General features: G+C 40.5%; 1 protein-coding gene across 3 annotated transcripts; it reads left to right on the forward strand.

Moving 5' to 3' along the window:
* The first annotated feature begins 82 nt into the window (after positions 1 to 82).
* LOC115750488 (DNA polymerase delta catalytic subunit) lies at positions 83 to 26,736 on the forward strand. 3 transcript variants are annotated; one of them, XM_030687870.2, is made up of 31 exons: positions 84 to 537; positions 644 to 754; positions 1,016 to 1,122; positions 1,215 to 1,374; positions 1,584 to 1,779; positions 1,892 to 2,027; positions 2,134 to 2,271; positions 2,882 to 2,959; positions 3,769 to 3,860; positions 4,485 to 4,551; positions 4,638 to 4,709; positions 5,743 to 5,829; positions 6,497 to 6,616; positions 6,705 to 6,803; positions 7,001 to 7,108; positions 7,265 to 7,360; positions 7,479 to 7,544; positions 18,670 to 18,726; positions 18,831 to 18,918; positions 19,003 to 19,082; positions 21,110 to 21,223; positions 22,674 to 22,788; positions 22,885 to 23,057; positions 23,189 to 23,260; positions 24,739 to 24,813; positions 24,891 to 24,980; positions 25,056 to 25,216; positions 26,051 to 26,124; positions 26,213 to 26,300; positions 26,380 to 26,483; positions 26,571 to 26,736. In XM_030687870.2, the coding sequence occupies exons 1-30, from the start codon at positions 243 to 245 to the stop codon at positions 26,465 to 26,467; spliced, it is 3,303 nt and encodes a 1,100-aa protein (XP_030543730.1). In that variant the 5' UTR covers positions 84 to 242; the 3' UTR covers positions 26,468 to 26,483; positions 26,571 to 26,736. The 3 variants fall into 3 exon arrangements, 2 of the variants coding, with proteins under 2 accessions (XP_030543730.1, XP_048128086.1); XM_048272129.1 differs by having other exon boundaries at positions 26,380 to 26,736; XR_007196818.1 differs by lacking the exons at positions 26,051 to 26,124; positions 26,213 to 26,300; positions 26,380 to 26,483; positions 26,571 to 26,736 and having other exon boundaries at positions 83 to 537; positions 24,739 to 24,805; positions 25,056 to 25,115.
* The last annotated feature ends 804 nt before the right edge of the window (positions 26,737 to 27,540 follow it).

The following is a 27,540-nucleotide window of genomic DNA, read 5'->3' on the forward strand; positions in this document are numbered from 1 at the left end:
TAGAAATTTAACATTTTATTTTTGCGCAATAGCCTAGAGTGGAAATAACTTAGAACAACATGACTAGCACTGCACCCTTTCCCTCGCTACACAATCCCCCACAAAACTGGCGGGAATCTCCAGTTTTCCCTCCTCCTCCGCCTCTTTCTCTCTCTCTCTCTCTCTAAACTCGTACATTTATCTCTCTCTGTGAACTCGAACTCGTGCACCCGACTCACAGAGAGCTACACCGAGTCGCAGCCATGAGCACTTCTACCAGGAAACGACCTCCCACGAGCCAGCACCCTTCCCCGGCGGCGCACCCGTCGAAGCAGCAGGCCACCGCACCGCCACCGCCGCAGCAGACCCCGAAGCCGCCCCTCGAAGAAGAGTTCCTCGACGAGGACGTCTATCTCGACGAAACCCTAATACCCTACGACGACGAGGAATCCGTCATCCTCCGCGACATCGAGGAGCGCCAGGGCCTCGCCTCGCGCCTCGCCAAGTGGGCCCGCCCGCCCCTCTCCGACGCCTATGTCTCGCAGTCGAAGAACGTCGGTGAGCGTCTTTGTGCTGGGCTTTTGAATTTGGTCGTGCCGTCTTGGCTTAGGGGTTTGTTTTAAGCGATTTCTGTCTTGTTCATTCAATTGCTTTGGGGATTCAGTTTATCAGCAATTGGAGATCGATTACGTGATTGGGGAGTGTCATAGGGAACTCTTGCCTGATCGTTTCGGGCCTGCTGCAATTATTCGTATTTTCGGGGTCACGAGGGAAGGTCAGCTGCTTTGCTTTCCTCATTTAACTTTTGTTCTTCGCTTTCCACGGGATATAGTTTCTCATCTAGTCAAGGTAATTTCTTTAGTTAAAACTAGTCCTGGTCAGGCCATGATTCAGTAATCAGCTGTATTTCCTCTGTTAAGCACGGCATGTAGATCTCAGTAGCCTCAACAATTGACAGTTTCTCTAATGTTTATCCCTTCTTTTAGCTTCCATTGAATCTCATAGTGGATTTTTTATTGCTAACCTTGTGCGGTAGGGCATAGTGTTTGCTGCAATGTTCATGGGTTTGAGCCGTACTTCTACATTAGTTGTCCTCCAGGAATGGGCCCAGATGATATTTCCCGGTTTCATCAAGTTCTCGAGGTATCTTCTGTCATTTGACAAAGACGAGTTGCTTCTTTAATTAAATAGCCTTAATTTCTTGGTTTGAAAACTCGTATACGACTGTTCCTCAGGGAAGGATGAGAGATGCAAGCAGGAATGGCAGAGTGCCTAAGTACGTTAGACGTATAGAACTGGTGCAGAAAAGAAGTATTATGTATTATCAGCAGCAAACTTCTCATCCTTTTCTCAAGATTGTGGTCGCATTGCCAACAATGGTGACCACATGCCGTGGTAACATCTCAGGCTTGTGTTGTTTGAGAAACACTCTGAGGAATATGTTTGACTGGATGCATGGTTCTTCTTCTCATGTTTCCTTTTGAAATCATCTGTGTGCAGATTGGCGAAAAATATCACATTGTATTAAAACTTTATTTGGTGTAGAAATTTGCATGTTTATACAAAGAATTTCTTCCTGTTGATTTGAGGTTTCAAAATGGCAGGTATTCTTGACAGAGGTATTCAGATTGATGGGTTGGGGACGAAGAGCTTCATGACATATGAAAGCAACATCCTTTTTGCACTTCGCTTTATGATTGACTGCAATGTTGTTGGTGGCAATTGGATTGAAGCACCTGCTGGGAAGTACCGAAGGACAGCCAAAAACTTGTCTTATTGCCAGTTGGAGTTCGATTGCTTGTATCCTTGGACATATATAGTGACTTATTCAAAGAAGAGGAGAGTTCCTTCATTTTCATTTTTGAGTCAAGGGTATACTTGTGTCGTGGTTTCACTTAACATACCTGCTCAGGTACTCTGAACTCATCAGTCATTCCCCAGAAGGTGAATTCTCTAAGATGGCTCCTTTTCGCATTTTGAGTTTTGACATTGAGTGTGCCGGTCGAAAAGGTCATTTTCCAGAGCCTATCCATGATCCGGTTATCCAGGTCTGAAATTTTCCATCCCTCTAGTCAGAAAAACTTTTGAAAGTACTGGCTTAGACATTGCAATCATCTTATTCGTCTATTTCTGGGAACTATTGGTGTCTTTTAGGTGGCCAATCTAGTCACCTTGCAGGGAGAGAGCCAGCCGTTTGTGCGGAATGTGATGACCCTGAAGTCATGCTCCCCGATAGTTGGTGTTGATGTCATGTCATTTGACGTGGAAAGAGAAGTCCTGCTAGCTTGGAGGGTATTGGGCTTGTCTCTAAAGTTCTTTTCTCTGTTGTTGGAAAAGGATTTGTCGTCTTGCTTTAGGTGTATATACTAGATCTATGCATGGTTTAAACTGCTTTAGCATTTTGTCGCTAATGGCACTGTATATGTTAATTATCTTCAAAAAGTGTCTGAAACTGTTATTTTCTTGGTGTATGCTACTTTTATATCTCTATGGATTTATTTGCCTTCTCACCAGAAATATCTGTTGGGCATTTGGTTGGGTGGATGCAGTTATGCTACATGGTAGTAATGTTGTAACAATATTGCTTACAGTGAATCGTCAAATGTCAGAAGGTGTTGTTTAGTTGATTCTATTATTTCGTCTCTAACACACACCCCTCCCCCCCCCCACCACCACCCATATTACACGCGCGCGTGCGTGCACACACAAAAAAAGCCTCCCATGTACTGCACTGGGTAAGGCAAGTTATGTTGTCCTAGAATTCATTTTTGTAAAACACCTCCCATTCACTATACTTGGTAAGGCAAGTTATGTTGTCCTTAGATTCATTTTTCATGTTGGGACATAATATGATTTTCTTTAGCAAGTATGGCCATTACAGTAAGCCTCGGTTTGGTTGCAGGATTTTATCAGGGAAATCGACCCCGATATTATAATAGGATATAATATCTGCAAGTTTGATTTGCCATATCTTATTGAGGTTAGTAAAATCGAGAATTTCCAATGTCCATATTTGTTCACTTCGGTTTCTCTGTCACTGCTAAAGTTCTACTACCTGTGTGGATCAGTTAGGATTGCTCAAGTCTTTGCACATGCATCTTGGAAACAGTTAAATCTTTTAAATTTTTCACGGCCATAATTGGCTTAGACTTTTTCAGGAAACTAGTAATTCCAGTGTCCTCCTGTGACAGCTGAATATGAATCTAGTGGTTCATCTTAGTGGAGATGATGGCTTGTTTGTTGTGGATATTCATGCTTTAAACCTTATTTTCATGGATAATGAGTTCTGGATATGAATATCTATCTTAGCCAGGCTACTGGGTCTTAGGGTTCTGGTTTTGTATGCTATTATTGGTATGGAACGGGCACTGTAGCAAGCGTAAGTAAGCCCAGCAGCTTCCAAAGTCAAAATGCATCTTTTGGTTCCCTCTCTTCTGTCATTGGCATGTTCCTGCGACCTTTGGATATAACATGCTAATGCATCGACCTGCTTTATAGTTGTTTAGTACTGGGGTGTAATTGCAACACATGCGATCTCTTGGCTGGTGACCAACCTTATTTTTTCTGTGCCCGCTATTCAAGAAAAATAGACGAGGTTTCAATTTTCTTTCATTTAGTTGCACCAAATTGATGAACTGGTCAGCTTGATGGCTAGTGGGAGTTAATTTTGAGGGTTTCTTTTTTTCAAGGCTTTATATATTACCTGCAGCTGAGTAGATTTATGCTAGTTCCTGTATCAAATATTGCTATGGTGCCTATCGTCAATAATTTGGTTTCCTTATTATGCAGAGAGCTGAAGCTTTGGGCATTCCTGAATTTCCTATGTTGGGCCGTGTGAGGAATAGCAGGGTCCGTGTAAGAGATACAACCTTTTCCTCAAGGTATTTAAGACTTGACATCAAGTTAGCCGCTGCATTGGTCTGATCTCTATAAAATTGAGTCGAAAGGTCTAATTTTAAAGTACTAGGAAAAAAATAGTCCTTTTAGTATTAAGTAACAATGATAGTTTGAATGGCCTCATTTTCACAATGTAGTTGCCAATGTTCTAACTCTCTCTTTAAAGGAACAAATGATCAGCTACTACTTGACTTGATAGTTACATAGTGGAAATGGCGATTCCACCAACAAATGTTACCTAGTTCGAGGATCAAAGGAAGTTCCATAAATACGACCCTCAAGCTGAAAGCACCAAAAATCCAAGTTGAAAAGTACAAGATCTTAGTGAACAAACAAACTAGCACTCCTAAGTGCAAAAGTAGCACGAAAAGGTCAATGACAGTTGAAACTACAGTCATTACTTCTTGACACTGGGAATTGACTTGGATCCGCTCCAAAGCAGATGTGCTGTCACAATTAAGTTGAGGTAGTGCATGTAAACGGATTCTGATGTGCTTTTAGTTAACTAGTGTGGTTTATTGATATATAAATTTGCAGATCTTGTTACAGTTCTGCATGACTTGATGCCACTAGCCAGTGTGGCTCATCAATGCTTCTTTGTATCACAGGCAGTATGGAATAAGGGAAAGTAAAGAAGTTACCATTGAAGGGAGGGTCCAATTTGACTTGTTCCAGGTACAGTCTCCAGAGGTTTTACCTGAGTACCTAGCTCTTTTCCAGGGAGATATATCGATGACCCGAAGTCTTCTCTGATTTGATAGGCTATGCAACGAGATCATAAACTGAGTTCTTATTCGTTGAACTCTGTTTCGGCGCACTTCCTTTCCGAACAGGTGAGCTTCAATCTCTTGCTAAAGTTTAGGTCAGCATTTGCTTATTTGGGGTCTGTCTTTGTCATTTGGCATGTGCATGATCGAGATGCAAGGTAGTTTATGTGGTTAGCAGGAAAAGCTTCTGTACCGTTTGTGCAGTTGGAAGTGACCGGTGATTGAAATGTCTTCATTAGTTTGAGGTGCTTCTTTTTGGTTTGGGAATCACAGCATGGTGTACATCCGGAATCATGTTATAGGGATAACATAATTTTAAAGATAACGGTATAAGGTGAAATGTGATACCAGCTTTGCAAGTTCACATCTGATTCCCTTATGCCCTAGCTTAAGGTTCATGACGAGGGAAAACTTGCATCATTATTCGCATAGTTTGATGAGCTGAAAACAAAATGTGACTTCTATTTGTTGTTCAATACTTGCACCTTAATAAATGCTTTGTTAGTCTAAGAGCTGGATTATTTTCTTCCACAACTGATCTCTTCTCTAACAGTTTTACTTTTGAGAATACTTTTTCCTGAGGGCCTCAGCATTGCCAGTCTCACATCTTTGAAGATGATTATTGAAGGATACACATATTTAGAAGTTAATTTAATGTGCATTTTGACGATTGGAAAGTTCTTTTATTGGGTTTGACCGAACTCTTCCCTCTCATAAGATTTAGTTGATTTGGTTCTTTCAATTATCAGCTCCTTATTAGTGAGCTAGGAAGCACAATATTAGCTTATAATAGCTCATGTCCCAATGACAATGCTTTTCATGCGCGTGCTTTGGCGGCATGCATGGTTGAAGGAAATATATGCCAGTGCACTGTGCCTGTCTGTATGAGATTATATCTGATGCATCAATGATCATATTAGCGCATTCGCAATATGATGCTTCCACTAGTAGGAGTTTGAAGAACTAGGGATCTGGCTTTCCATAAGTTAATTAAGAGAACGAATATTGGCTTTTGCTATCGAACATTTTGTCCCTTCATAAGTTTCTTGGGAGTAGTCATACTATCTTATACGAGTTCTTGCTGCTTCTTTTCATGCAGAAAGAGGATGTTCACCATTCAATTATATCGGATCTTCAAAATGGCAATGCAGAAACGAGGAGGCGGCTTGCCGTTTATTGTTTGAAGGTACAGACATTCTTTGCATGTTTTCTTCTACTTGCTTCATACACGATCCTATATATTGGCTGGGTTGGGTAGTATGTGCGGTTTTGATATAATACCAGAATCAGCTAGTAATCTGCAGGGGGCGTGGAGCTTGAGGCTTCTCAGCCACAGGAAAATCAAAAGCTGTTGCCATTTTTTTTTTCCTATCTAGTGTGATGTAGTGCATTTCTCTACTTGGATGTACATTTTGATATATTTTTTTGTTTATTAAGAGTGGTCACAGGCTATAACAGTTGTTCATCAAATCATTGTTTGTTGGTTTATATTCCAGCAGAATTATGTGGTAAATACGGAGTGCTTTCATGATGTGCATTATAAGTGTCCTGTAGATGCATGGTCTATAGAAATTGCTTGACTGGATTACGTGACCGTTCAAATCAGTTAAATTGCTTTAGAGCATTGATAGATTGTCTTGATGCGAGTGTATTGCTTTGTCTAACCTTTTTTTTTTTTTTCCTGAAGTGTTGCCTTTATTCCTCTAGAATTCAATGAGGTGTGATTGCCGTCGGGATGTAGACACTGTCGGAAACATCCATCTATCTTCACTTATTTTTTAACTATAGCTTTGCTTTAGGAGACATTGCTTGCGACTAATGCATCAACTCGATGACATTTCTTTTGATCGCAGGATGCTTATCTCCCACAGCGGTTGCTGGACAAACTGATGTTCATTTACAATTATGTGGAGATGGCAAGGGTCACTGGTGTTCCTATATCTTTCCTTCTTTCCCGGGGGCAGAGCATTAAGGTCAGGTATTCTTGGGTTTTAAATTGATGATTATGTCATTCCAAAGACTGTTGCTGATGTCAGAAAATCCTACCAATTCATTTTGCAGGTGCTTTCCCAACTTCTTAGGAAGGCGAAGCAGAAGAACCTTGTTATCCCAAATATGAAACAGGCCGGATCTGAGCAAGGAACATTTGAGGGTGCTACAGTGAGTTGATCTTTTAAGCTTCTCTATCTGAAAACTGCGAGATAGTTTTGGCATACTGCCAATTACACCCTTTTCTCACTGGCTAATAGTTATGTTGCTCTGACTGAGCATTTTTAGGAAAACCAACTTTACTTGACTTGGAGCCTGAGACAATTCGAATATAACTCAGTAATTCTCGATGCTCCATGATTTTTTAGGTTCTGGAGGCCAGGGCAGGTTTCTATGAAAAGCCAATTGCAACATTGGATTTTGCTTCTCTATATCCATCAATAATGATGGCCTATAATTTGTGCTATTGCACACTGGTGATTCTTCTTGCTATGGCTCGTTATAATGCCTTAAAGTTATTTCAAGACAAATTGATATAAGGAAAATAGATTTCATTTTCATCTAAGGTAGAAGCATTTTGTGTTAGACTCTTTTTTTTTTTTTTTTTATACTATTCTTCATTATGTTTGAAGGTTACTCCTGAGGATGTTCGCAAGCTCAACCTCCCACCAGAGTGTGTTAATAGAACTCCGTCTGGTGAAACATTTGTCAAATCGAATCTGCAAAAGGTTATACCTATTAATGTTGATAATCGCTATTCCTATTGAATTTACTATTGTAATATTTTGGAAGGCTGAATTGCATAATTATCACGGCGATATATGAAGAAAAATAAATTCCTTGCAGGGAATCTTGCCAGAGATCCTTGAAGAACTACTAGCTGCTCGTAAAAGAGCAAAGGCGGACCTGAAGGTAATTACATTCGTTTTTGAATGATTACAGTGACTGTAGCAGTCTCAGTCTCTCTTCTGCACTATGATTGCAGCTTGTTGTTGAGTCAATCTCCATGCTTTTAAGCAGGAAAGTATGCATGTTGTGAGAGATTGTGGCACCACCGCCAACTGTTTTTAAAGCTTGTTTAAGGAGAAGATAATTGTTATCATTAACCAAAGAGAGATTACAAAGTTATAAGCAAATCCTATAGACATAAAAGACTATTTTGCCCTCACTTGAATATTTCCTAACACTCCCCCTCAAGTTGGGATGTAAATATCAAATAGTCCCAACTTGTTACAAAGAAAACTCACTCGACTCCCCCTTAGTGATTTAGTAAAGATATCCGCTAATTGATCCTCCGTCCTTGTATGTTGAAGAATGATCTCCCCTTTCCGAACTTTTTCCCGTACAAAGTGACAATCAACCTCTGTGTTTGGTTCGCTCATGGAAGACAAGATTATTTGCAATGTGAATAGCTGATTGATTATCACAATGTAATACGGATGGATCTAATGTTGACAAACCAATTTCTGATAGCAACATCCTCAACCTGAGCAATTCACATGTCACATTTGCCATAGCTCTATATTCTGCTTCAGCACTTGATCGGGAAACTACATGTTGTTTCTTGTGTTTCCAGGCAACTAAATTATCTCTAAGGAACACACAATAACCCGATGTAGATCTTCTATCAGTAGGACATCTAGCCCAATCTGCATTAGAAAAACCCGTAGTGTTCGGATGTCCGTAGTTCTTGAAAAGTAGTCCTTTACCCGGCGCTCCCTTCAAGTACTTGATAATCTGAAGCACAACATCCCAGTGAGTAGTACGAGGAGAACTCAAGAACTTACTAACCGCACTAACAGCAAAGGATATATCGGGTCTTGTGACAAGAAGATTGTTCAACTTTCCCACTAATCTCCGATACTTTCCCGGATCATGTAATAGTTGTCCATGTTTCGCGTCAAATTTCACATTTGGTTCCATAGGACTATCTACCGGCTTTGCTCCAAGAAATCCAACTTCATCAAGAATATCAAGTACATATTTTCGTTGTAATAAATTGATACTTACATGTGAATAGGCAACTTCAATACCTAGAAAATATCGTAGGCGTCCCGCATCCTTAGTGCTGAATTACGTATGTAGAAGCCGCTTAAGCCGTTGAATACTATCCGAATCGCTACCAGTAATGATAATATCATCCACGTGTACGACCAAAAGAATACAATCAGCCGAGATGGAACTAAACACCGAATGATCTACTTGACATCGTTTCAATCTAAACTTGAGAACAGCATCACCGAATCTACCAAACCAAGCACGAGGAGATTGTTTGAGTCCATACAAGGCTTTATGTAAGCGACATACCAAATTCTCCCCCTAAGCAACAAATCCAGGTGGTTGCTCCATGTACACTTCCTCGGTCAAATCACCATGGAGAAAGGCATTTTTCACATCTAACCGATGAAGAAGCCAACCAAAACGAGCAGCCAGGGAAATAAAGACACGAACGGATGGAATTTTGGCAACGGGTGAAAAAGTGTCGTCATAGTCAACATCGTATGTCCGAGTATATCCCTTTGCAACTAATCTAGCCTTCAAACGATCAAGAGTGCCATCGGGATGTACCTTAACGGTGAAAACCCAATGACAACCAATAGTTTGCTTACTCGTAGGTAGGTGAACGTGTTGCTAGGTATGGTTGTCAATGAGTGCTTTCATTTTGTCTTCCATGGCTTGCCGCCATCCAGGATGAGCGAGGGCTTCAGCAACACTACTAGGCACGTAAATAGAGGACAACGACGAGACAAAGATAGAGAAACTAGGAGACAAATGATCATATGATAAGAAATTTGAAACTGGATGACGAGTACGAAGACAATAAGAAAGACCAAAAGAAGGAGCATAACGATTCACAAGACGGCCAACACAAGAACGTGTACCTTTCCAAGAAGCGATGGGTAGATAAGGATCAAAGGATGGTGCAGCAATCGATGAGGGAACAGATGAATCATGTGTTGGAGAAGTCTGTACCATTGGAGTGGGAGCTGTATCACGTCGATGATAGGTGCGGTCAGCAAACCGAAATCCCGTGGACAGTTCTGAAGGAAGTGAGTGTCGGTAAGGCGCATCCACCCCCTTTAGGAGTCACCGTAGATTCCATCTGAGAATGTTACATCTGCCGATATGAGTACACGACGACGATTAGGATCGTAGCATTTGTAGCCCTTCCGAGTTCGAGAGTATCCGAGAAAGATACATTTCTCCGCATGAGGATCTAACTTATCAATACTTGGAGTAAGTTTATGCATAAAACAAACACAACCAAAGACGCGTAGAGGTAATGGAAAGGGAGGATGATCTGGATGTAATATAGAAAATGGTGTCTCCCCCTAAAGAACAGAAGTTGGAAGTCGATTAATTAAGAAACAGTCTGTAAGAACTGCATGACCCCGTAAGGTTTTAGGTAGATGCATGTGAAACATGAGGTAGCGCGCAACATCAAGAAGATGGCGATTTTTACGCTCAGCAACACCATTCTTGTTAGAGGAAAAAGAAGCTTATAATATTATTAAGTAAAGGAGTATTTATACATTGGAATCAAATAAACCCAAAAGACCACTTTACCCTTCATACTTCTAACACTCCCCCTCAAGCTGGAGCATAGATATTAATCATGCCCGACTTGTTACAAATATATTCTATCCTCCCATTACCCAAAGGTTTAGTAAAAATGTCTGCAAGTTGTTCACCAGTTCTAACATGACTAGGAACAATCATTCCACTTTGCAGCTTCTCTCGAATAAAATGACAATCAACCTCAATATGTTTTGTTCTCTCATGAAACACGGGGTTGGAAGCTATATGCACTGCAGCCTTATTATCACACCATAAAGACATAGGAACCGAAGCTCTCAATCCTAACTCAATCAATAACTCTTGAATCCACACTAATTCACATGTAGCTTGTGACATGGCTCTATATTCTGACTCAGCACTAGAGCGGGCAACAACACTCTGTTTCTTACTCTTCCACGACACCCGATTTCCTCCGACAAATGTACAATAGCCCGTAGTGGATCTCCTATCATCCGGAGACCCCGCCCAATCAGCATCAGAAAATCCTTCAACTCTGCTATGACCATGATTTTGATAAGCAATTCCTTTTCCTGGAGTCTTCTTCAAGTACCTTAAAATTCGAATTATCGCATCCCAGTGAGAAGTACGAGGAGAAGACAAAATCTGGCTTACCACACTAACCGGAAAGGCAATGTCCGGTCGAGTAACCGTGAGATAATTCAATTTGCCTACCAATCTTCTATATCTCTCGGGATTATCGAATAGCTCTCCTCCCTCAGCAACCGGTTTAACTCCTTGTTCCATGGGTGAATCAAGAGGCTTTGATCCCAGCATACCCGTCTCGGTGAGTAAATCCAGGACATATTTTCGTTGTGTGAGAACAATACCTTTTCGTGATCGTGCTACCTCAATTCCTAAGAAATACTTCAATTTTCCTAGGTCTTTGGTCCGGAATTCTTTCTGAAGGTAGATTTTTAGTTCAACTATACCAACCAAGTCATCTCCCGTGATGATAATGTCATCCACATACACAATCAAGAACAATTTGCCTTCCCTTGACTATCTATAAAAGAAAGAGTGATCATTGCTACATCTAGACAACCCAAAAGAAAGTACACTTTCGTAAAATCTTCCAAACCATGCCCGTGGAGATCGCTTCAAACCATATAAAGATCTTTTTAGCTTGCAAACCATTCCACCAGACTCCCCCTGAGCAATAAACCCCGGAGGTTGCTCCATATAAACTTCTTCATGTAGAGCACCATGCAAAAAGGCATTCTTGACATCAAGTTGAAATAAGGACCAATTATAGGTGGCAGCAAGAGAGATCAAAATACGAACAGAAGCAAGCTTGGCAACAGGAGAGAAAGTATCCAAATAGTCAACCCCATACACCTGAGCATACCCTTTTGCAACAAGTCTCGCTTTTAAGCGAGCAAGAGAACCATCGGGATTAACTTTCACAGTATACACCCATCTACAACCAATAGCGGTTTTGCCGGAAGGAAGAGGTACCAAGTCCCAAGTTTCATTAACCCGTAAAGCCTTTAATTCTTCTTCCATAGCTGTCCTCCGACCAGGAATTTGTAATGCCTCGTATACACACTTGGGAATAGGATATTGGTCAACGGTAGATAAAAAGGCTCGAAAAGGAGGAGACACAGAAGAGTATGAAATAAAATTTGCAATAGAATGCCGAGAACAAGCACGTGTACCTTTGCGATGAGCTATAGGAAGATGAAGATCGGATACATGAGGAGGATCGACTAACATCGGATCTGGAACGGAAGATGACGCTGGTGTGACAGGAGAAAGGGGGGGAGTATGAACCCGAGGACGCCGAGTATAAACCTGTAGAGGACGTGATCCCCGTATAGATGCGAGTGAAACCGCTGGAATAGTTGACCGAATGGTGGTCACAAGTAATTCTTCATCCAATTCGGACATAGTAATCGGAACTTCATGATAAGGAGTGGATTCAAAGAATGAGACGTCGGCAGCTATGAAGTATTTCTTCAATGATGGTGAATAGCAACGATACCCCTTTTGGGTACGGGAATAACCTAAAAACATACACTTGATAGCCCTTGGATCAAGTTTTGATACTCTGGGTCGATGATCACGAACAAAACAGACACAACCAAAAACACGAGGTGGTAAGGCAAATAGCGACCGATTTGGAAATAGAGTAGAAAAAGGAATACCACCTCGCAAAACTGAAGAAGGCATGCGATTAATGAGATAACACGCAGTCATGACAGCATCAGACCAAAATGTTTTTGGGACCTTCATCTCAAATAACATAGATCTAGTAACTTCCAACAAATGTCTATTCTTCCTTTCAGCAACGCCATTCTCATGTGGTGTATCGGGACAAGAGGATTCATGAATCATACCATGCCGTGTCATAAATTCAGTAAAAGGTGCGTAAAAGTACTCCTTAGCGTTATCAGAACGTAAAACTTTAACATGCACACCAAACCGAGTAAAAATTTCAGATATAAATGCACAAAATATAGAAAACAACTCTGAACGATCTTTCATTAGATATAACCAAGTAACTCGGGAATAGTCATCAACAAAAGTGACAAAATATCTCAAACCCAAATTGGAAGTCACATGACATGGTCCCCAAACATCGGAATGAACTAGCAAAAAAGGAGACTCTGTTCGTTTAATGACTCGAGGAGGATAACTAATACGATGTAATTTGCCAAGTTGGCATGACTCACACTCTAAACTAGAAATAGACTTAAAACCGGAATCTAATCTCTCAAGACTATGTAGGGAAGGATGACCAAGACGACAATGGATCCGATGTAGAGAAGTAACACCGTAACATGCAAATGAAGTTGAGTCTTCAAGCACATACAATCCCCCTTCCTCACGTCCTTTACCAATCGTCTTCTTCGTAGCCGGATCCCGAAAGACACAAGAATCGGGATAAAATGTTACCGAACACCGAAAGGTTTTAGTTAACTTACCGATGGACATGAGATTAAATGGAAATTGTGGAAGATAAAGCACCGAGGACAAAGGCAATGAAGGAGTTGGATGAACTGTGCCAACTCCTTTAACATGAGTAGATGAACCATTGGCTAATGTAATCGTGGATGAAGATGGAGTAAGAGAGGAAAATATACCCGAAAGACCCGACATATGATCGGTAGCCCCCGAATCAATGATCCAAGGACGAGAAGCATTTAAAACACACGCAGTAGCATTACCCGTCCGTACCAAAGTAGCAGTGGAAGAAGTAGGCTCTGAACTTTGAGACCGATTGTACCGCGCAAACTCCTCTTCAGACATAACCACTACCTTGCCCTCGGATGATTGTGGAAAAGAATCAGCACCAGATCTTGTATTTGCAAACCGTTGTTGTTGCCCCGGTCTCCCATGTAACTTGTAGCAAAACTTCCGAATATGACCTGGTTTGCCACAATAATGACAAGTCCGGGCTGCCCCCGAGTGATCAGTAGACAATTGAGGTTGTCCATAAAGATGCGGTTGGCCTTGGCTTCTCCCTGTTCCCGTGCCTCGGCCTCCCCCTCGGCCACCACGCCCATTGTATCCTCCACGATTTCCTCCATCACTTCTAATCCCATTACCGGTTCGAGAGCGTGACACAAGAGCTAAATTATCTACCACAGATGTGGAATCTTGAGAGGACTCACGAGATACTCGAAGAACCCGAGCAAACGTATCCGTGAGTGATGCAACGATCTCTCCTCCAAGAATTTGAGACCCGACAGTTTCATATTCGGGGCCAAGACCTCCTAGAAATCCCATTACAGCCAATTGTTCTCTCTGAAGTTGCATCTGCCGAACATTGGCTGAAATAGGGAGAACAACATTCAACTCCTCATACATTCTCTTAAAATCAGCAAAATATTGCGTGATAGAACGTCCTTTCCTCTTAGATCGGTAAAATTCCTGCGATAACTCATATACTCGTGAAAGGTTATTTTGGCCCGAATACAATACATCCAAATACTCCCACGCTTCTTTAATCGTATCAATATGAGTAACTAAATCAACTATATTACTCTCCATAGAATTCAGCATCTGACCCGTAATACGTGCATCAATAACATCCCAAGTCTCATCATTTGTGGGCTGAGTCTCGCTTAAATGTCTATGTTGATTCCTACCTGTCAAAGTAAGTTTTACAATTTTCTTCCACCGATGAAAGTTTGTACCACCCTCGAGTTTCTTATCGTTGATTCGATTAGACGAGGATGAAATCACCTCGGTCATCACAGAATTATTCTTCTCGTAACCGCTCTCAACTTTACTCTTCTCGAGATCACCCATCCTTAACAGTTTAATAACCCACCAAAATTCCAAATAATCAACTCCAAAATCCCAAAAAATTCACCTACCCAGCTTCACGTCAGCTCCAAAAAGTCAGAAGCATTCCACAAACAGATCAGTATATCTAATTAAGAGCTACCCACATAATCCTCAAGCCTAATCAACAAGCTAACACTTCAATGCGTCGGCTTTGAAACTCAATAACCATCAATCCAACACAGAAACGAACCTGTAGAGCCAGAACAGAGCAACAGAGGGCTGTAATGACCATTAATTCACCAAAAAATCAAACCTATGGAGCCATAGCCAAGTAAAAGAGGGGCTGCGAGTGCTGTAGGGTCAAAACCGAGAGGCAGAGTGCCGGATCTGGGCTCGCTGACAATGGACGACACCTCAACGATGCTGGATGAAGTCACTGCAAGGCTCACCGACGATGAACGATGCCAGATTTGGACTCGCCAACCTAAGCGAAGCTCGACGACGTCCCTCCAAGGCTCGCCGGGTCTCGGCGACGCTGAATCTGGCCTTGCCGGGCCTAGTCGACGTCGGGCGACGCCTGAGCTAGGCTCGCCGGCCTAAGCGACACCCCCGCAAGGGTCGCTGGATCTGGGCGAGCCCGGGTCCGAGCTCGCGGGGCCCGGCGACGCTAGATCCGGGTGGTCTTGTGGTCCCGCGGTCGACTCCGGTGGTGGCGGGAAGAGGGTCGATGGTCGAAGGTGAGTAACCGGTGGGTGGTCGGCGGTGATTAAGCAGTGGTCGGTGGCTGTGTTTGGTGGTTAACGGCGGTAAACGGCTGGGTTTAGGGTTAATGGTAGCTCTGATACCATGTTAGAGGAAAAAGAAGCTTATAATATTATTAAGTAAAGGAGTATTTATACATTGGAATCAAATAAACCCAAAAGACCACTTTACCCTTCATACTTCTAACAATTTCGATGGGGAGTGTATGAACAAGAAGTCCGATGAATAATACCATGAGAATCAAGAAGAGGTTGAAAACCTGAAGTGACGGCAAAATACTCTTTGGCATTATCCGAGCGCAAAATTTTAACAGAAGTATGATACCGATTCAAGACTTCAAAATAGAATAGGCGAAAGCAATGAAAAATCTCAGCACGATCCTTTATTAAAAATAACCAAGTCATTCGGGAAAAATCATCCACGAATGTAACAAAGTACTTGAAACCGTAAATATCGGGAATACGACACGGGCCCCAAACATCGGAGTAAACCAGCTCAAATGGACTCGACACACGACTCTGAATGCGAGAAGGAAAGGAAACCCTATGGTGTTTACTAAACCGACAAGCTTCACTTTGAAAAGAACTCACGTACTCAAACCGAGACTCGGGAAATAAACACCTAAGAGTGGTTGGAGGCGGATGACCAACACGGCAATGCATCCGGAACACATCAGAGGATGTGTCTATCACAACTGCAGCAGCTAGCACCTTCTTGTCAAAGTAGTACGGACCATTGGATTCATGTCCCCCACCAATCATCCGTCCGGCCCTCGGATCCCGAAAGACACAATGAGAAGAGAAAAAGGTTATGGAACGGTTTAGTTCTTTAGTCAAAGAACTAACATAAATTAAATTATATGAGGATTTGAGATGGAGGACAGATGACAAAGAAAGAGATGGACTCAAATGTGCAATTCCATTGCCATTAACCCGAGATTGTGAACCATCGCCTAATGTAACAAAATTCGACATTCCAGGAGGTTTGGAACGAAGAGAAGACAACAACTTAGAATTGCCGACCATATGGTGAGTAGCTCCAAAGTCTATGACCCAAGAGTTAGAAGCTGCAAAAAATAAACAGGATGAACTACCTTTTGAGGTTTGTGCCAGAGTAGCAAGAGGTGCCGAAGGACTTGTCACCTGTTGGGACCAAACCAAGGCATCATACTCAGCACGTGTCAATGTAATAGAATCACCCGTATTCCGCATATTAGTAGAGTCCGGTGGATTCTGTAAGAGAGAATCATCTGCCTCTGCATAGGCAGTAAAGTTAGGTCGGAGCTCGGGATGAAGTGCATAACAATAAGCTTATGTATGTCCAGCCCTTTGACAATGAGTACAAAAACGGGAGCCACGACCACCCCCCCAAAGATAGTGGCACTACGAGCACTAGCTCCTCCATCACGGCCTCCACGACCTCCACTCGGAGTAAAACCACGACCACGACCACGAAAACCACGACCGCGAGCTCCACGTATATTAGTGCCATGAGAAATCATAGCACTTGTCTCTACTGCTAAGGTGATCTTTTCAGCAAGGGTGGAACGAAGAGCTCGGGAGAAAGTCTCATCTGAGGTAGGAAGGGAGCTCCGAGAGGTAATTTGCTGGCGAAAGGAGAAATATTCAGGTTCGAGGGTCTTGAGATATAGTAGAACTCGAAGATCCTCTTGTCGTTTGATGAGAACGGCCGGATCGTTCGAAGCTGGAAGATAAGTGTCTAATTGTCTGCAAAGTGTCGTGAAACGAGCATAATGCTCAAATAAGGATTGGTTTCCATGTTGAAGATCAAATAGGGCTTCCCACGTGTCACACACTTGTGTCATGTCGTTCTCGCCGTAATAAAGTAAAGCAGATTTTTCCCGGACTTCCTTAGCAGATTTGCATTGAATGAAGTGAGGACTAATTTTAGGATCCATACTATTCCACAATAGAGTACGAATCATTGCATCTCCGGCAAGCCAATCGGGCACTTTACTCTCATCCGAGGGGACCATAGATTTAAGATAAAACACTTTGTTTAGTGGCAGTGAGGTAAACTTCAACGGCTGTAGACCAAGATGCATAATTAGTTCCATCTAACTTGACGGAGGTCATTTGCAATTGTGGCAAACTAGTAGAGGACCCCGAAGCAGCCATTAACAAACAAAGAATGTCAAGCTAATCAAATGTTTAACTCAAGTATCAGAATTAGCCACAAATAATTACCATAAGCCACTCAATTCCATTTGTCTCCAAAACGAAGCAAAAAACCAATCCTCAAATAAAACAATCAGCAGCCCTTCGAATAACCATATTCAAGTGACACGTCAAAATAATCACAAACAACAACACCAATAAGACCAACTAATTGTTTGCAAAGCGTTGAGAAAGAAACAACAAGGACCAGATCGATTAGAAGCTTCCATGAACTCCAGTCCATAAAACAAAACCCGAATAACTTAGTAACAAAGGAGGAGCAAGTGCCTCAAGTCCAAATTCATGATCGTAGGAAACTCCAATGTTGCAACTCGACCGAAAAAGAAATCCGCTAGTAGAGGAGAGGCGTGAATGGGTTGGCGCTCCGTTGGCGAGAGATGGGGAAGTCGCAAGTGGATCTGCGACGAAGAAGAGGGGATTACGATGGGATCCGCGGTGGTGTGGGGGGTCACGTGGCTCTCTGTTGTGATGTGGGAGGGTCGCGAGTCTCTCTGTAGTGGTGTGGGAGGGTCGCGAGTCTCTCTGTAGTGGTGTGGGAGGGTCGCGAGTGGGTGCGAGTCTCTTTGCAGTGGTGTGGGAGGGTCGCGAGTGGGTGAGCAGGGCTATGGAGAGTCGCAAGTCTCTCCGTCGATGATGAGAGAGTGCCGATGAATGAATCTGTGGTGGAGGAGGATGGCGATGGCGGTGGGTGTCGTGATTACACCGACGGCAAGAGCGACGGTGGTTTCTCCGGGCTCGATACCATGTTTAAGGAGAAGATAATTGTTATCATTAACCAAAGAGAGATTACAAAGTTATAAGCGAACCCTATAGACATAAAAGACTATTTTGCCCTCACTTGAATATTTCCTAACAAAGCTTAAGCTGTTAGATGAAGGCATGATTTAATATTTAAGTATTCTATCACTCTCCTTCACTCTTAGTCCGGTCTTTTTGCCTAATACTAAGCGTGGAATATTTAATAGGGGAGGCAAATGAGGCCTGAAAAGATTTGAAATCAGAACCTCCTTCACCGATACCATGTGAGATTTTGTGGCATCACCGCCAACTGTTTTAAAAGCTTAAGTTGTTAGATCAAAGTGTGATTTAATATTTAAGTATCTATCGGATGTCAACCATCTTCACACCATGGCATGTGTTAAAGTGATTACATTGCATGAACATGATTGCTATCTAGCATCACGGCCACAAGATACTAAAAGTACTAAATTTCATCTTTGTTGCCACACCTTTGGTAAACAACTCTTTTTTGTTGATTATTTCAGGAGGCAAAAGATCCACTTGAAAGGGCCGTGCTAGATGGTCGGCAGTTGGCTTTGAAGGTTCACTTAATTGCTTTTCTTTTTTATCTCCAATGTATACCATAATGCAAACCATCATAACTACTGCCAGCAGAATGACTCCTGTGATTTGCATTACTTTTCAGATTAGTGCAAACTCTGTATATGGGTTTACTGGAGCTACTATTGGCCAGTTACCCTGCCTCGAGATATCTTCAAGTGTCACGAGCTATGGTGAGGTTCTGATAACATAGTTCATTGAGGTTTCAAATAACTAACCTGCGATTCATATAAATTATGACAGTCTTTTAAATGTAGGTCGGCAGATGATTGAGCATACAAAAAAGCTTGTTGAAGATAAATTTACCGTGCTTGGAGGGTATGAACATAATGGGGAGGTAGTTATCTACAATAATTTCTGCTTTATTCATTGTCGAGTTGATCATAAAGCTGGCCAGAGCTGTATATAGAGTATTTTATGTTTTTGTGTATTAGCATTCTAGCTGGAATACTTCCTCCGGATATTCACCCTAGGGATTCCAATTTCCTGAAAATTTATCATTTGCACTAAAGTTGGCGCTTTCTTTTGTTTCTGTAGATATTTCGATAATAGTAGATCTGTGATACTTGAACGATTTGAATCTGCAGATTCTGTTTCTCTCATTCAAGTCTCTGATGAAAAATATGAGAGATGATCTGTCATCTTCATCATTTTAGAGAATTGTTTGTTACCCTGTAATCTTCATTTTTCCATGAGTTCTCTGTGGCATCTTGATTTATTATGGGTGGCACTATTTCCACCCCATATATGACTGAATCCACTCCCATTCTCACTCAAAAGACAATTACCACTCCATCATGCGATTGCAATTTAAAGTGGTGGCCCCCCGTCCTTTTTTTCCTTTTTTTATTTCCATTTCTATTTAGGATCAAGTTGTCATAATTAAGCATTTCACATTTTTTTTAGTGGATATTTTTTGTATAATAAAGGCACTATTTTTTTTTCTTTTTTCTATTTAAATTTTACTTCATGGAAATATTTCTTGTTGAATAGAGAAATTTCCAAGAAAATATATATCAAGTCTTCCAATTACCACATGAAAGAATGTCTTTTTTCCTTACTATTGGCGAGATATTTTCACACAAAGAATGTAAGACACTATAGGAATATTTAGGAATATACTAAAGGACACTGATGTGAAAACTTATGCATAATAAGGTACTTTGATTTTTTTTTCATGAACACTTGAGGGATGATATTGATTTTGTCAAATCCAAAATGATGAGATTTCACTTTAAAAAAAGTTCTTTTTATGCAATTTTTTATAATTAAATTTCATCTTTTTTAAGCTTCAGGTTGGAGAATGTAACTGTGATTTTATTTTGAAAAATCCTTAAAGAGGGTTTCTTGATTTTAGGTTTCTTGAAAGTTTTTCTTTTTTAATAAACTAATTTCCATTAAATTAAAATCTATCGTTAAAAAAGAAACATAGCGCCCACGATAAACAAAAGCAAAACATATGAAATTCTTAACTATGGCAGCAACTGGATCCTACATAAAAATAGAAAAACTAAAAAGAGAAGGAAAGTGAATGCATTTAGGGCCACCACTTAAATTGCAATTGAATGATTGGGGGCGATTTTATCTTTGTGGTTTAAATTGGGTGGATTTAGTCATATAGGGGGTAGAAATAGCGCCACCATTTATTATTTGGCTGCCATTTCAACTAATCTTTTGGACTTATTTTCACATGTGTTGAGTGGTTTGAAAGAGTAAAATGTTGAAAATGTGACTGCTCTCTGACTTTAGGCATTATGAAGCTCTTTCTTTCTTTTTCGTGATGGTGGTGGAGCTCGATTGGTACTTCTGTTAACTCCTTAATTATTAGTTCTTTGGACAAACCTTCTTTGATTTTTGCATTTGGAGCAATTTGCTACTCTCATCACGAACTACTTCAAAAGAAGAAGCTGCAGTGCTGGAACCCATCTACTCAATTTGTCTTGGTGTATAGCTGGTGATCAACAATGCAATCTGGAAGTATCTAAGGAAAACCTCAATCTAATGAAACAACTCATGTTGAAGCAATCCTTTTGATTTTACAAAAGCAAAATTGGCACTTTATGAACTTGGTCGTGCATATTGCATGTTACATCTCCTTATAAATTCTTATTTGCAATCTCTACTATGAAGCAGATAGAGATTGTAAAGAGTATTAGAAAAGTATGAAGTTATGACTTGTTAGAGGCCTTGAATGTCTCATCCACACACAACACAAACACGCACAGGCACACACACATATGCGACATAGCTCAATCCAAGCCTCAAATAGTCGATATTTCACACCACCATTCATGTAATCTTCTGCATTGTTTTACTTGAAGTTTAGATGCTACGTATCCTAATGGAATTACATGCTGTCATCAGGTTATTTATGGTGACACGGATTCAGTTATGGTACAATTTGGTGTACCTACAGTGGAAGAAGCAATGAAATTGGGAAGAGAAGCTGCCGATTATATTAGTGGAACTTTCATCAAGGTAATATATTCATGTTGTTGACCTTACAGCTTCACAGTGATATGTATATGTTTAGTAACTTGCTTTGATGTATTGCTTTTTCCAGTAGAATCTTAGTTGACTTTTGCCGCCATATTCTTCTTAAAAGCTCCATATGATCATAAATAAGAGATTTCGCATTCTTTCAAAACTACAATCGAACCTGCCTGAAGGTGATTCACCCTCATTTCTCTGAGCTAATGACTCCAGTCTGTCCAAAATTTCTATGTTATGATTTACCCTCTGGTGAAAGAAACTGGCCCACTAATGATAGTGTCCAGTGGAACCAATCATTTCTCACACAAAGAAAGTAACTGCCCCATCTTAAGCAAAGTGCAAACAACTGAGGAAATGCCCCATTCTGCAGTTCTTTTGAGATGGATCTTTGCCTGAATGGTGGTTCAAGTTAACTCCAAGCTTAACAAATATTACTCTTCGAGGAGCAAAAGATGAAGAAGATGAAAATCTACATGAGCACACAACAATCTTTTCCAGACAAAATTTTAATAATAATATGAGCGCTTCATTTGATTTCTTTCACTGTGACAGACATTTTACATGCATTAAAGAGTATAAGCCAGGGTGCTTATTTTTATTATATGATTTTGGTAATTTTAATGGTGTGAGAATATATGCAATAAGGTGTGGGGATCATGACTCACATTGATAAGCCTTTTGTACTGTTAGCATTCAGTTTTGATGCAATCGGCCAAAATCCACTGTTCTCATAGGATGTTGATGGAGAAACGGTGTCCATACTTGGATCCTTATGTATAGTCAAATATTAGAGATTATAAATCAAGCGAATTGAGGAGTCAATCAGGATTTACATGTGAGTCACTTTGGCGCCTTACCAATCAGATAGACCCAAGTGAATTGGTGTTGATCCACGAAATAAAGGCTAAATTATGTAAGGTTATGGGACCACTTTAAGTACTTCTGTTGTCCTAACATCTTGTGCGGCCTGTATTGAAATTCTGACAATACGCATTCGGAGGCTATAGTTGCTATGATCTTTGTTTAAGGAACTGCTTCTGGAAGGGAGTTAGGCATAGGAAGGGCTTTTTTAATGGGAAGATGGTGATTAGAAAGTTAATAGAAGATTTAGAAGCTGTTGCTTTGCTGTTGGCTCCCAACTGCATTTATCCACAATGAAGAATGTTTATACCAACAGATATAGTTTAATGCTAAGAAGTCTGGCATTGTGTGCCATTTTTACGAACTTCTGCTTTGATTTGGCTGTCCAACTTGTGAGCAACATTGACAATGCACACCTTGGATTTATTTGCTATGACCATTGGTTTCACTTTGGAATGACTTCACTGTTGATTATTGGCTTTCAGCTAATGATGATTGGCTTAGCTAGCACTATAAGAAGAGTCTCTCTTAGTGTTTTATGTTATAACATACTCTCTTTTTTCCACTTCTTAAGCCCATCAAACTAGAGTTTGAGAAGGTCTACTATCCATATTTGTTGATCAGCAAGAAGAGGTATGCTGGCCTTTATTGGACGAGTCCAGAGAAATTCGACAAAATGGATACAAAAGGTAAAATTATGAATCCTAACATTATTACATTGCCCTAACATTATTACATTCTTCCATTTATTAAAACTTATACCAGTAATTGTGTACAATGGGCAGGCATTGAAACTGTCAGAAGAGACAATTGCTTACTGGTGAAAAACCTGGTGACTGAGTGTCTTCATAAAATACTTATCGACAGAGACATTCCTGAGGCAGTGCAATACGTCAAGAACACTATATCAGACCTTCTCATGAATAGAGTGGATTTGTCGCTTCTAGTTATTACAAAGGTGAAAAAGAATTATGGTACCTCAATGTCATTTAACTCCAGTGATTTACAGACCATAAGATACCATTTCTTTGTCTTTCATTGTGAATTTTATTCAGATGCTTAGTTACCTACTTACATAGAGTTTCGCAGGGTTTGACAAAGTCAGGAGATGATTATGATGTAAAGACAGCTCATGCTGAGCTGGCTGAACGCATGCGCAAGGTTAGCATGTTTGATTATTTCTTCTTGTTATTTTGTGATCCCTTATTCATCAGTTGAACTTGCTAATAAGCTGTAAAATTTCTGGATATGAGCAGATTCATCTATGTTTCAATTCCTTTTAAGATTCCTCTTGCTCCTTGCTCTTTCTCAAAGAATCCAAAATATGGGAAGAGGGATGTCAGTTGCTTTTTCCTTAGGCCTAGTTTCTTTTCATGCCATGGTTATCCCTCAACTGTCTTTTCTGTCACTTAGTCAATCTGAAAGTGAGAATAGAAAGTTGTTGAGACTTGCTTTGGTGCAGATGATTTACTTTAACTTTCACACTTTACGGAGAAAACATCAGTTAGTCCTCATGCTGACTCCTTTTCTATGATTGCCAATGAGAGTTCTTTCTTAAGGTTTTGTATTGCTAATGATAATTCATTCATAATTCATTCATGATGTTAAATTCAGTTCTTTATAAAAACTGGGGACTTCCCTTGAACATGTAGGTCATCATACTTCTTATGACCTTTTAATGTTCCCGAGTTGATAGCATCCCTCTCTTGTAAACAATCATGCTCAGGGCACCATGGTGCTTTAGTATCGAATTTTGCCTCTACAGATTGAAAAAACTATCAACAGCCTGTAAATATGATATCTTTATCCATGCATAGTCGAGGACTTACAGCAGGAATTCAAAACTGTCTTTGCCTGCCAAATATCATTTCTATGGCTTTTTTAATTCTCTGCTTTATTCAAGAACTCCTACCCCGTGTTCTTTTTCATTTTCGCATCCGGTAAGCTCCTAGATTGGTTCAGGATATGTCCTCTTGTCTGTCATACCGAACTTTGCTACTGTCAGTTGTCTCTGGTATCGGTCTTCTCCTTGAAATTCAGGTCCAGTTGCCTATGGTGCTTGAGTTAATAGCAAAAGTTATTTTAGTGTGGACCTGCTATCCCGAAGGACAATATCAGGCTCCCACTAGGAAATCTCTATTGGTCTTTTTTGCCACCTTAGGATAGCGAAAATGGACAAGGAACACATAGATATGTTTTTAAAGCACTTTTAATCACGTTAGTTTTTAGTTAAACTCTCTTCCCACTGTCCCGCTTTTTTTTTTATGTTGTCAAAATGATTAGGTTGGGTGCCATTTACTATTCTCATTGAATGAAGCTCCTAAAGGAAGTGCATAATACAAAATGGAAGGACCATGACTTTAGTATAGAACCTTGGGTGTTCCTCTTATTTGAAATTAGATTCCCTTTGCCTTGATTTATGTCAAGTTCTGAGATTGCCTAGATCTCTGGAACACCTCTTAAATTGACAACATGGTTAATGTCTTTATTGGATAGAATCAGCCTGTCTTTGCAGCAACTAATGACCTTTTGCCTCTATCCATATTGATCTTTGGCTAGTTAAGATGCTACTTTCCATGATATATATCCATTTCCTGCTCTTTGGAATTTCTAGTGTGTAATTATTCTTTTTTTGACAGCGAGATGCTGCCACTGCTCCAACTGTTGGTGATAGAGTACCTTATGTCATCATTAAAGCTGCAAAAGGTGCCAAGGTAGTCAGGGGTTCCATTCTTCCTTCAGTGTCTTTGTTCATGGTACCATTTTTCTCAAAAGTATTTGGTGATGACAGGCTTATGAAAGATCTGAGGATCCCATCTATGTGCTGGAAAACAACATCCCAATTGACCCTCAATACTATCTAGAAAATCAAATTAGCAAGGTAATTTTATTGGTCATTCTGCATTTTATAATGAAAATCACTCATTCACTGGTCAAGGGGTTTCAATTTTTGCAGCCGCTTCTTAGAATCTTCGAACCAATCTTGAAGAATGCTAGCAAGGAACTTCTTCAGGGAAGTCATACAAGATCTATTTCAATCTCTACTCCTTCAAACAGTGGGATCATGAAATTTGCCAAGAAGCAACTAACTTGCATTGGTTGCAAAGCTTTGATAAGGTATTGATAACATCTTAGTTCTTATGCAGCAATTTCGTGTGTGCTTGTATCTTTCTTTTCAGATCTCATTGATCTCTAGGTTTTTTGGCCCTTTGGTTTAAAATCTCATGGTTTAGTTGAACAGGGTAAGCTTCTGTTCTTAAGTTGTTTTTCCTTGTTTAAACAGTCCTCTGGTCATCTGCAAAATAGTGCGTCAAAGGTAGTATCGCATTCTGGGGCTATTCTGTGAATGATGGACTAGAGTTTACATTAGAAAAAGGACTAACTGGAAAAGTTAAAATCAGCGTATCTCCTGCTAGACTGCCAGTAACATCTGTGAAATCTTGAATTTTGTTTGAGTATTCAAATATTTGATTAATGAAAAGCTAGATTTCATTCAAAACTTTATATATTTGGACTAGTAATCCTCAATAAACATGAGGAAAGCAGAATGATCTTGCTAGTGGCTGCTGCTCCATTGTTTAACGTCACCATGCGATGCTGAGACAGCCATAACCACTCAAGATCAACATATAATTTGACGTTATGCACAAAGCAATCTGTCTCATCTTTATTGAATTGCCCATTGGATGAGGAATTTTGGTAATGTTCCTCCAATAGCATTCATATGCAAGTTATAGTATGCATTCTCTTCATATGGGTACTTCATCTTTCTTGTCCAACCAATGAGTTGCTTTGTCAGGAAAGAAATTTCTTGAGCTCCCTTCTCATATTTTGGCATCTGAAACTGGCAAAGTTTTTTCTGTTGGACTTTTGTACGAAAACAAAGTTTGCATAGTGTCTTCAAACTTGTGTGCCAACCCTGAGTTATATTACTTCTGTCCACTATACCAGCAATACAAATGGAACTCTTTGTTCACACTGCAAGGGAAGGGAAGCTGAATTGTATTGTAGAACGGTATCTCAAGGTAAGCATCTCTGCTGATGTTATATATTCTTCCTGCACCTTAGTTGGATGTATAGCACAATTTGGTTACTTGCATAAAATGGTTGCAGTCTCCGAGCTTGAGGAGCTTTTTGGAAAGCTCTGGACACAGTGCCAAGAATGCCAGGGTTCGCTTCATCAGGATGTACTTTGCACAAGGTTCTAATTTGTTTTTTGGCAAATACTTTTTAAGATAGCTTGTTTGTCATTCACATAATTGATATCATAACCTTTGCAGCCGGGATTGCCCCATATTTTACCGGAGAAAGAAGGCACAGAAAGACATGGCTGAAGCCAAGCGGCAATTAGATAGATGGAACTTCTAAAATATCGACAGGCTTGGTAATCTTCCTTCCATTGCCGACAAATTTTCATTACCTGGTTAAATGTACTAAGAGATCTCTGTGTTGATGCCGGTGGACAAGCCGGATCCTCATGGTCAAGATGAGGGAAAATTCAAAGTTGCTCCTTGTCTCTGGACTGAAGGAACAAGGAAGAAGTTTCTCACTCAGGAGAGATGGTAGATGGAAAGTTGCCCCTGAGGTCTTAAATACTGTCGCCTCCAACAAAAATGTAAAGAAGCGATTTGGCTGCATCCATTCCTCATCTTTTTCAAAAGCTCAAGGAAATGACCTGTCGGGGGTTTTTTTGACAGAATAAGAGTTGTGGTCACCTGTAGCCTCCTCCGACGTACAACTAACTACGTACCTGTTCTGATTCCCAGTTGTATGCCATGGGATTGCCATGTATATGGTGTTATTCTTATCCTCCCAGCTTTTCTGTAATCTATTTTTGCATGTATCACCATGGGCTGTAAAGTTAATGTGCCTCCATTAGCATACATAACAAGAAAAAGCATTAGCGGCTGGAGTTTTGTACGGGACAATGAGACTGGAAATCAGTGTGAGCTTGTCATAGGCAATTATAAAGTGAACGACGCTGTTGAGATTTTTGAAACATTTTTGAAACAGTTCTGATCATAATAATCTGTGGTGGTCGACGAGAGGGTTGCATCTGTCTTCACTTCTGTTGCTGGTATGGCTTCTTTTGCCCAATCTTATTTTATCTTAATATGGAAGGTGAATTCAAGGGCAAGGGTGACTACCAGTCTTAAAGATGGCTAGTAAATGTCTGAAAGATGCTATAAGAAGTTCCATGGAAAAAAATGCCCGTGCTTATCAAATTCTGTTCTTTTTCCTCCGTTGACTCTATCCCCTTCGGATCCAGCATTCGAGTTCCAGTGCTTTGGATTTTAGTTAATAATGTAGTAACTTTCAATTTTTGTTGGGGTAAAGGTATGGCTCTGAGTCTCTGACGTAATTGTTTGTTAAAGCTAAAGCATGGTTGAAGTTAATACCTGAAGTATCTGTACTGAAAAGGGGGAAAAGGCATTGTGTTG

This window comes from Rhodamnia argentea, chromosome 11 (assembly GCF_020921035.1).
Source record: "Rhodamnia argentea isolate NSW1041297 chromosome 11, ASM2092103v1, whole genome shotgun sequence".
Taxonomy (NCBI): domain Eukaryota; kingdom Viridiplantae; phylum Streptophyta; class Magnoliopsida; order Myrtales; family Myrtaceae; genus Rhodamnia; species Rhodamnia argentea.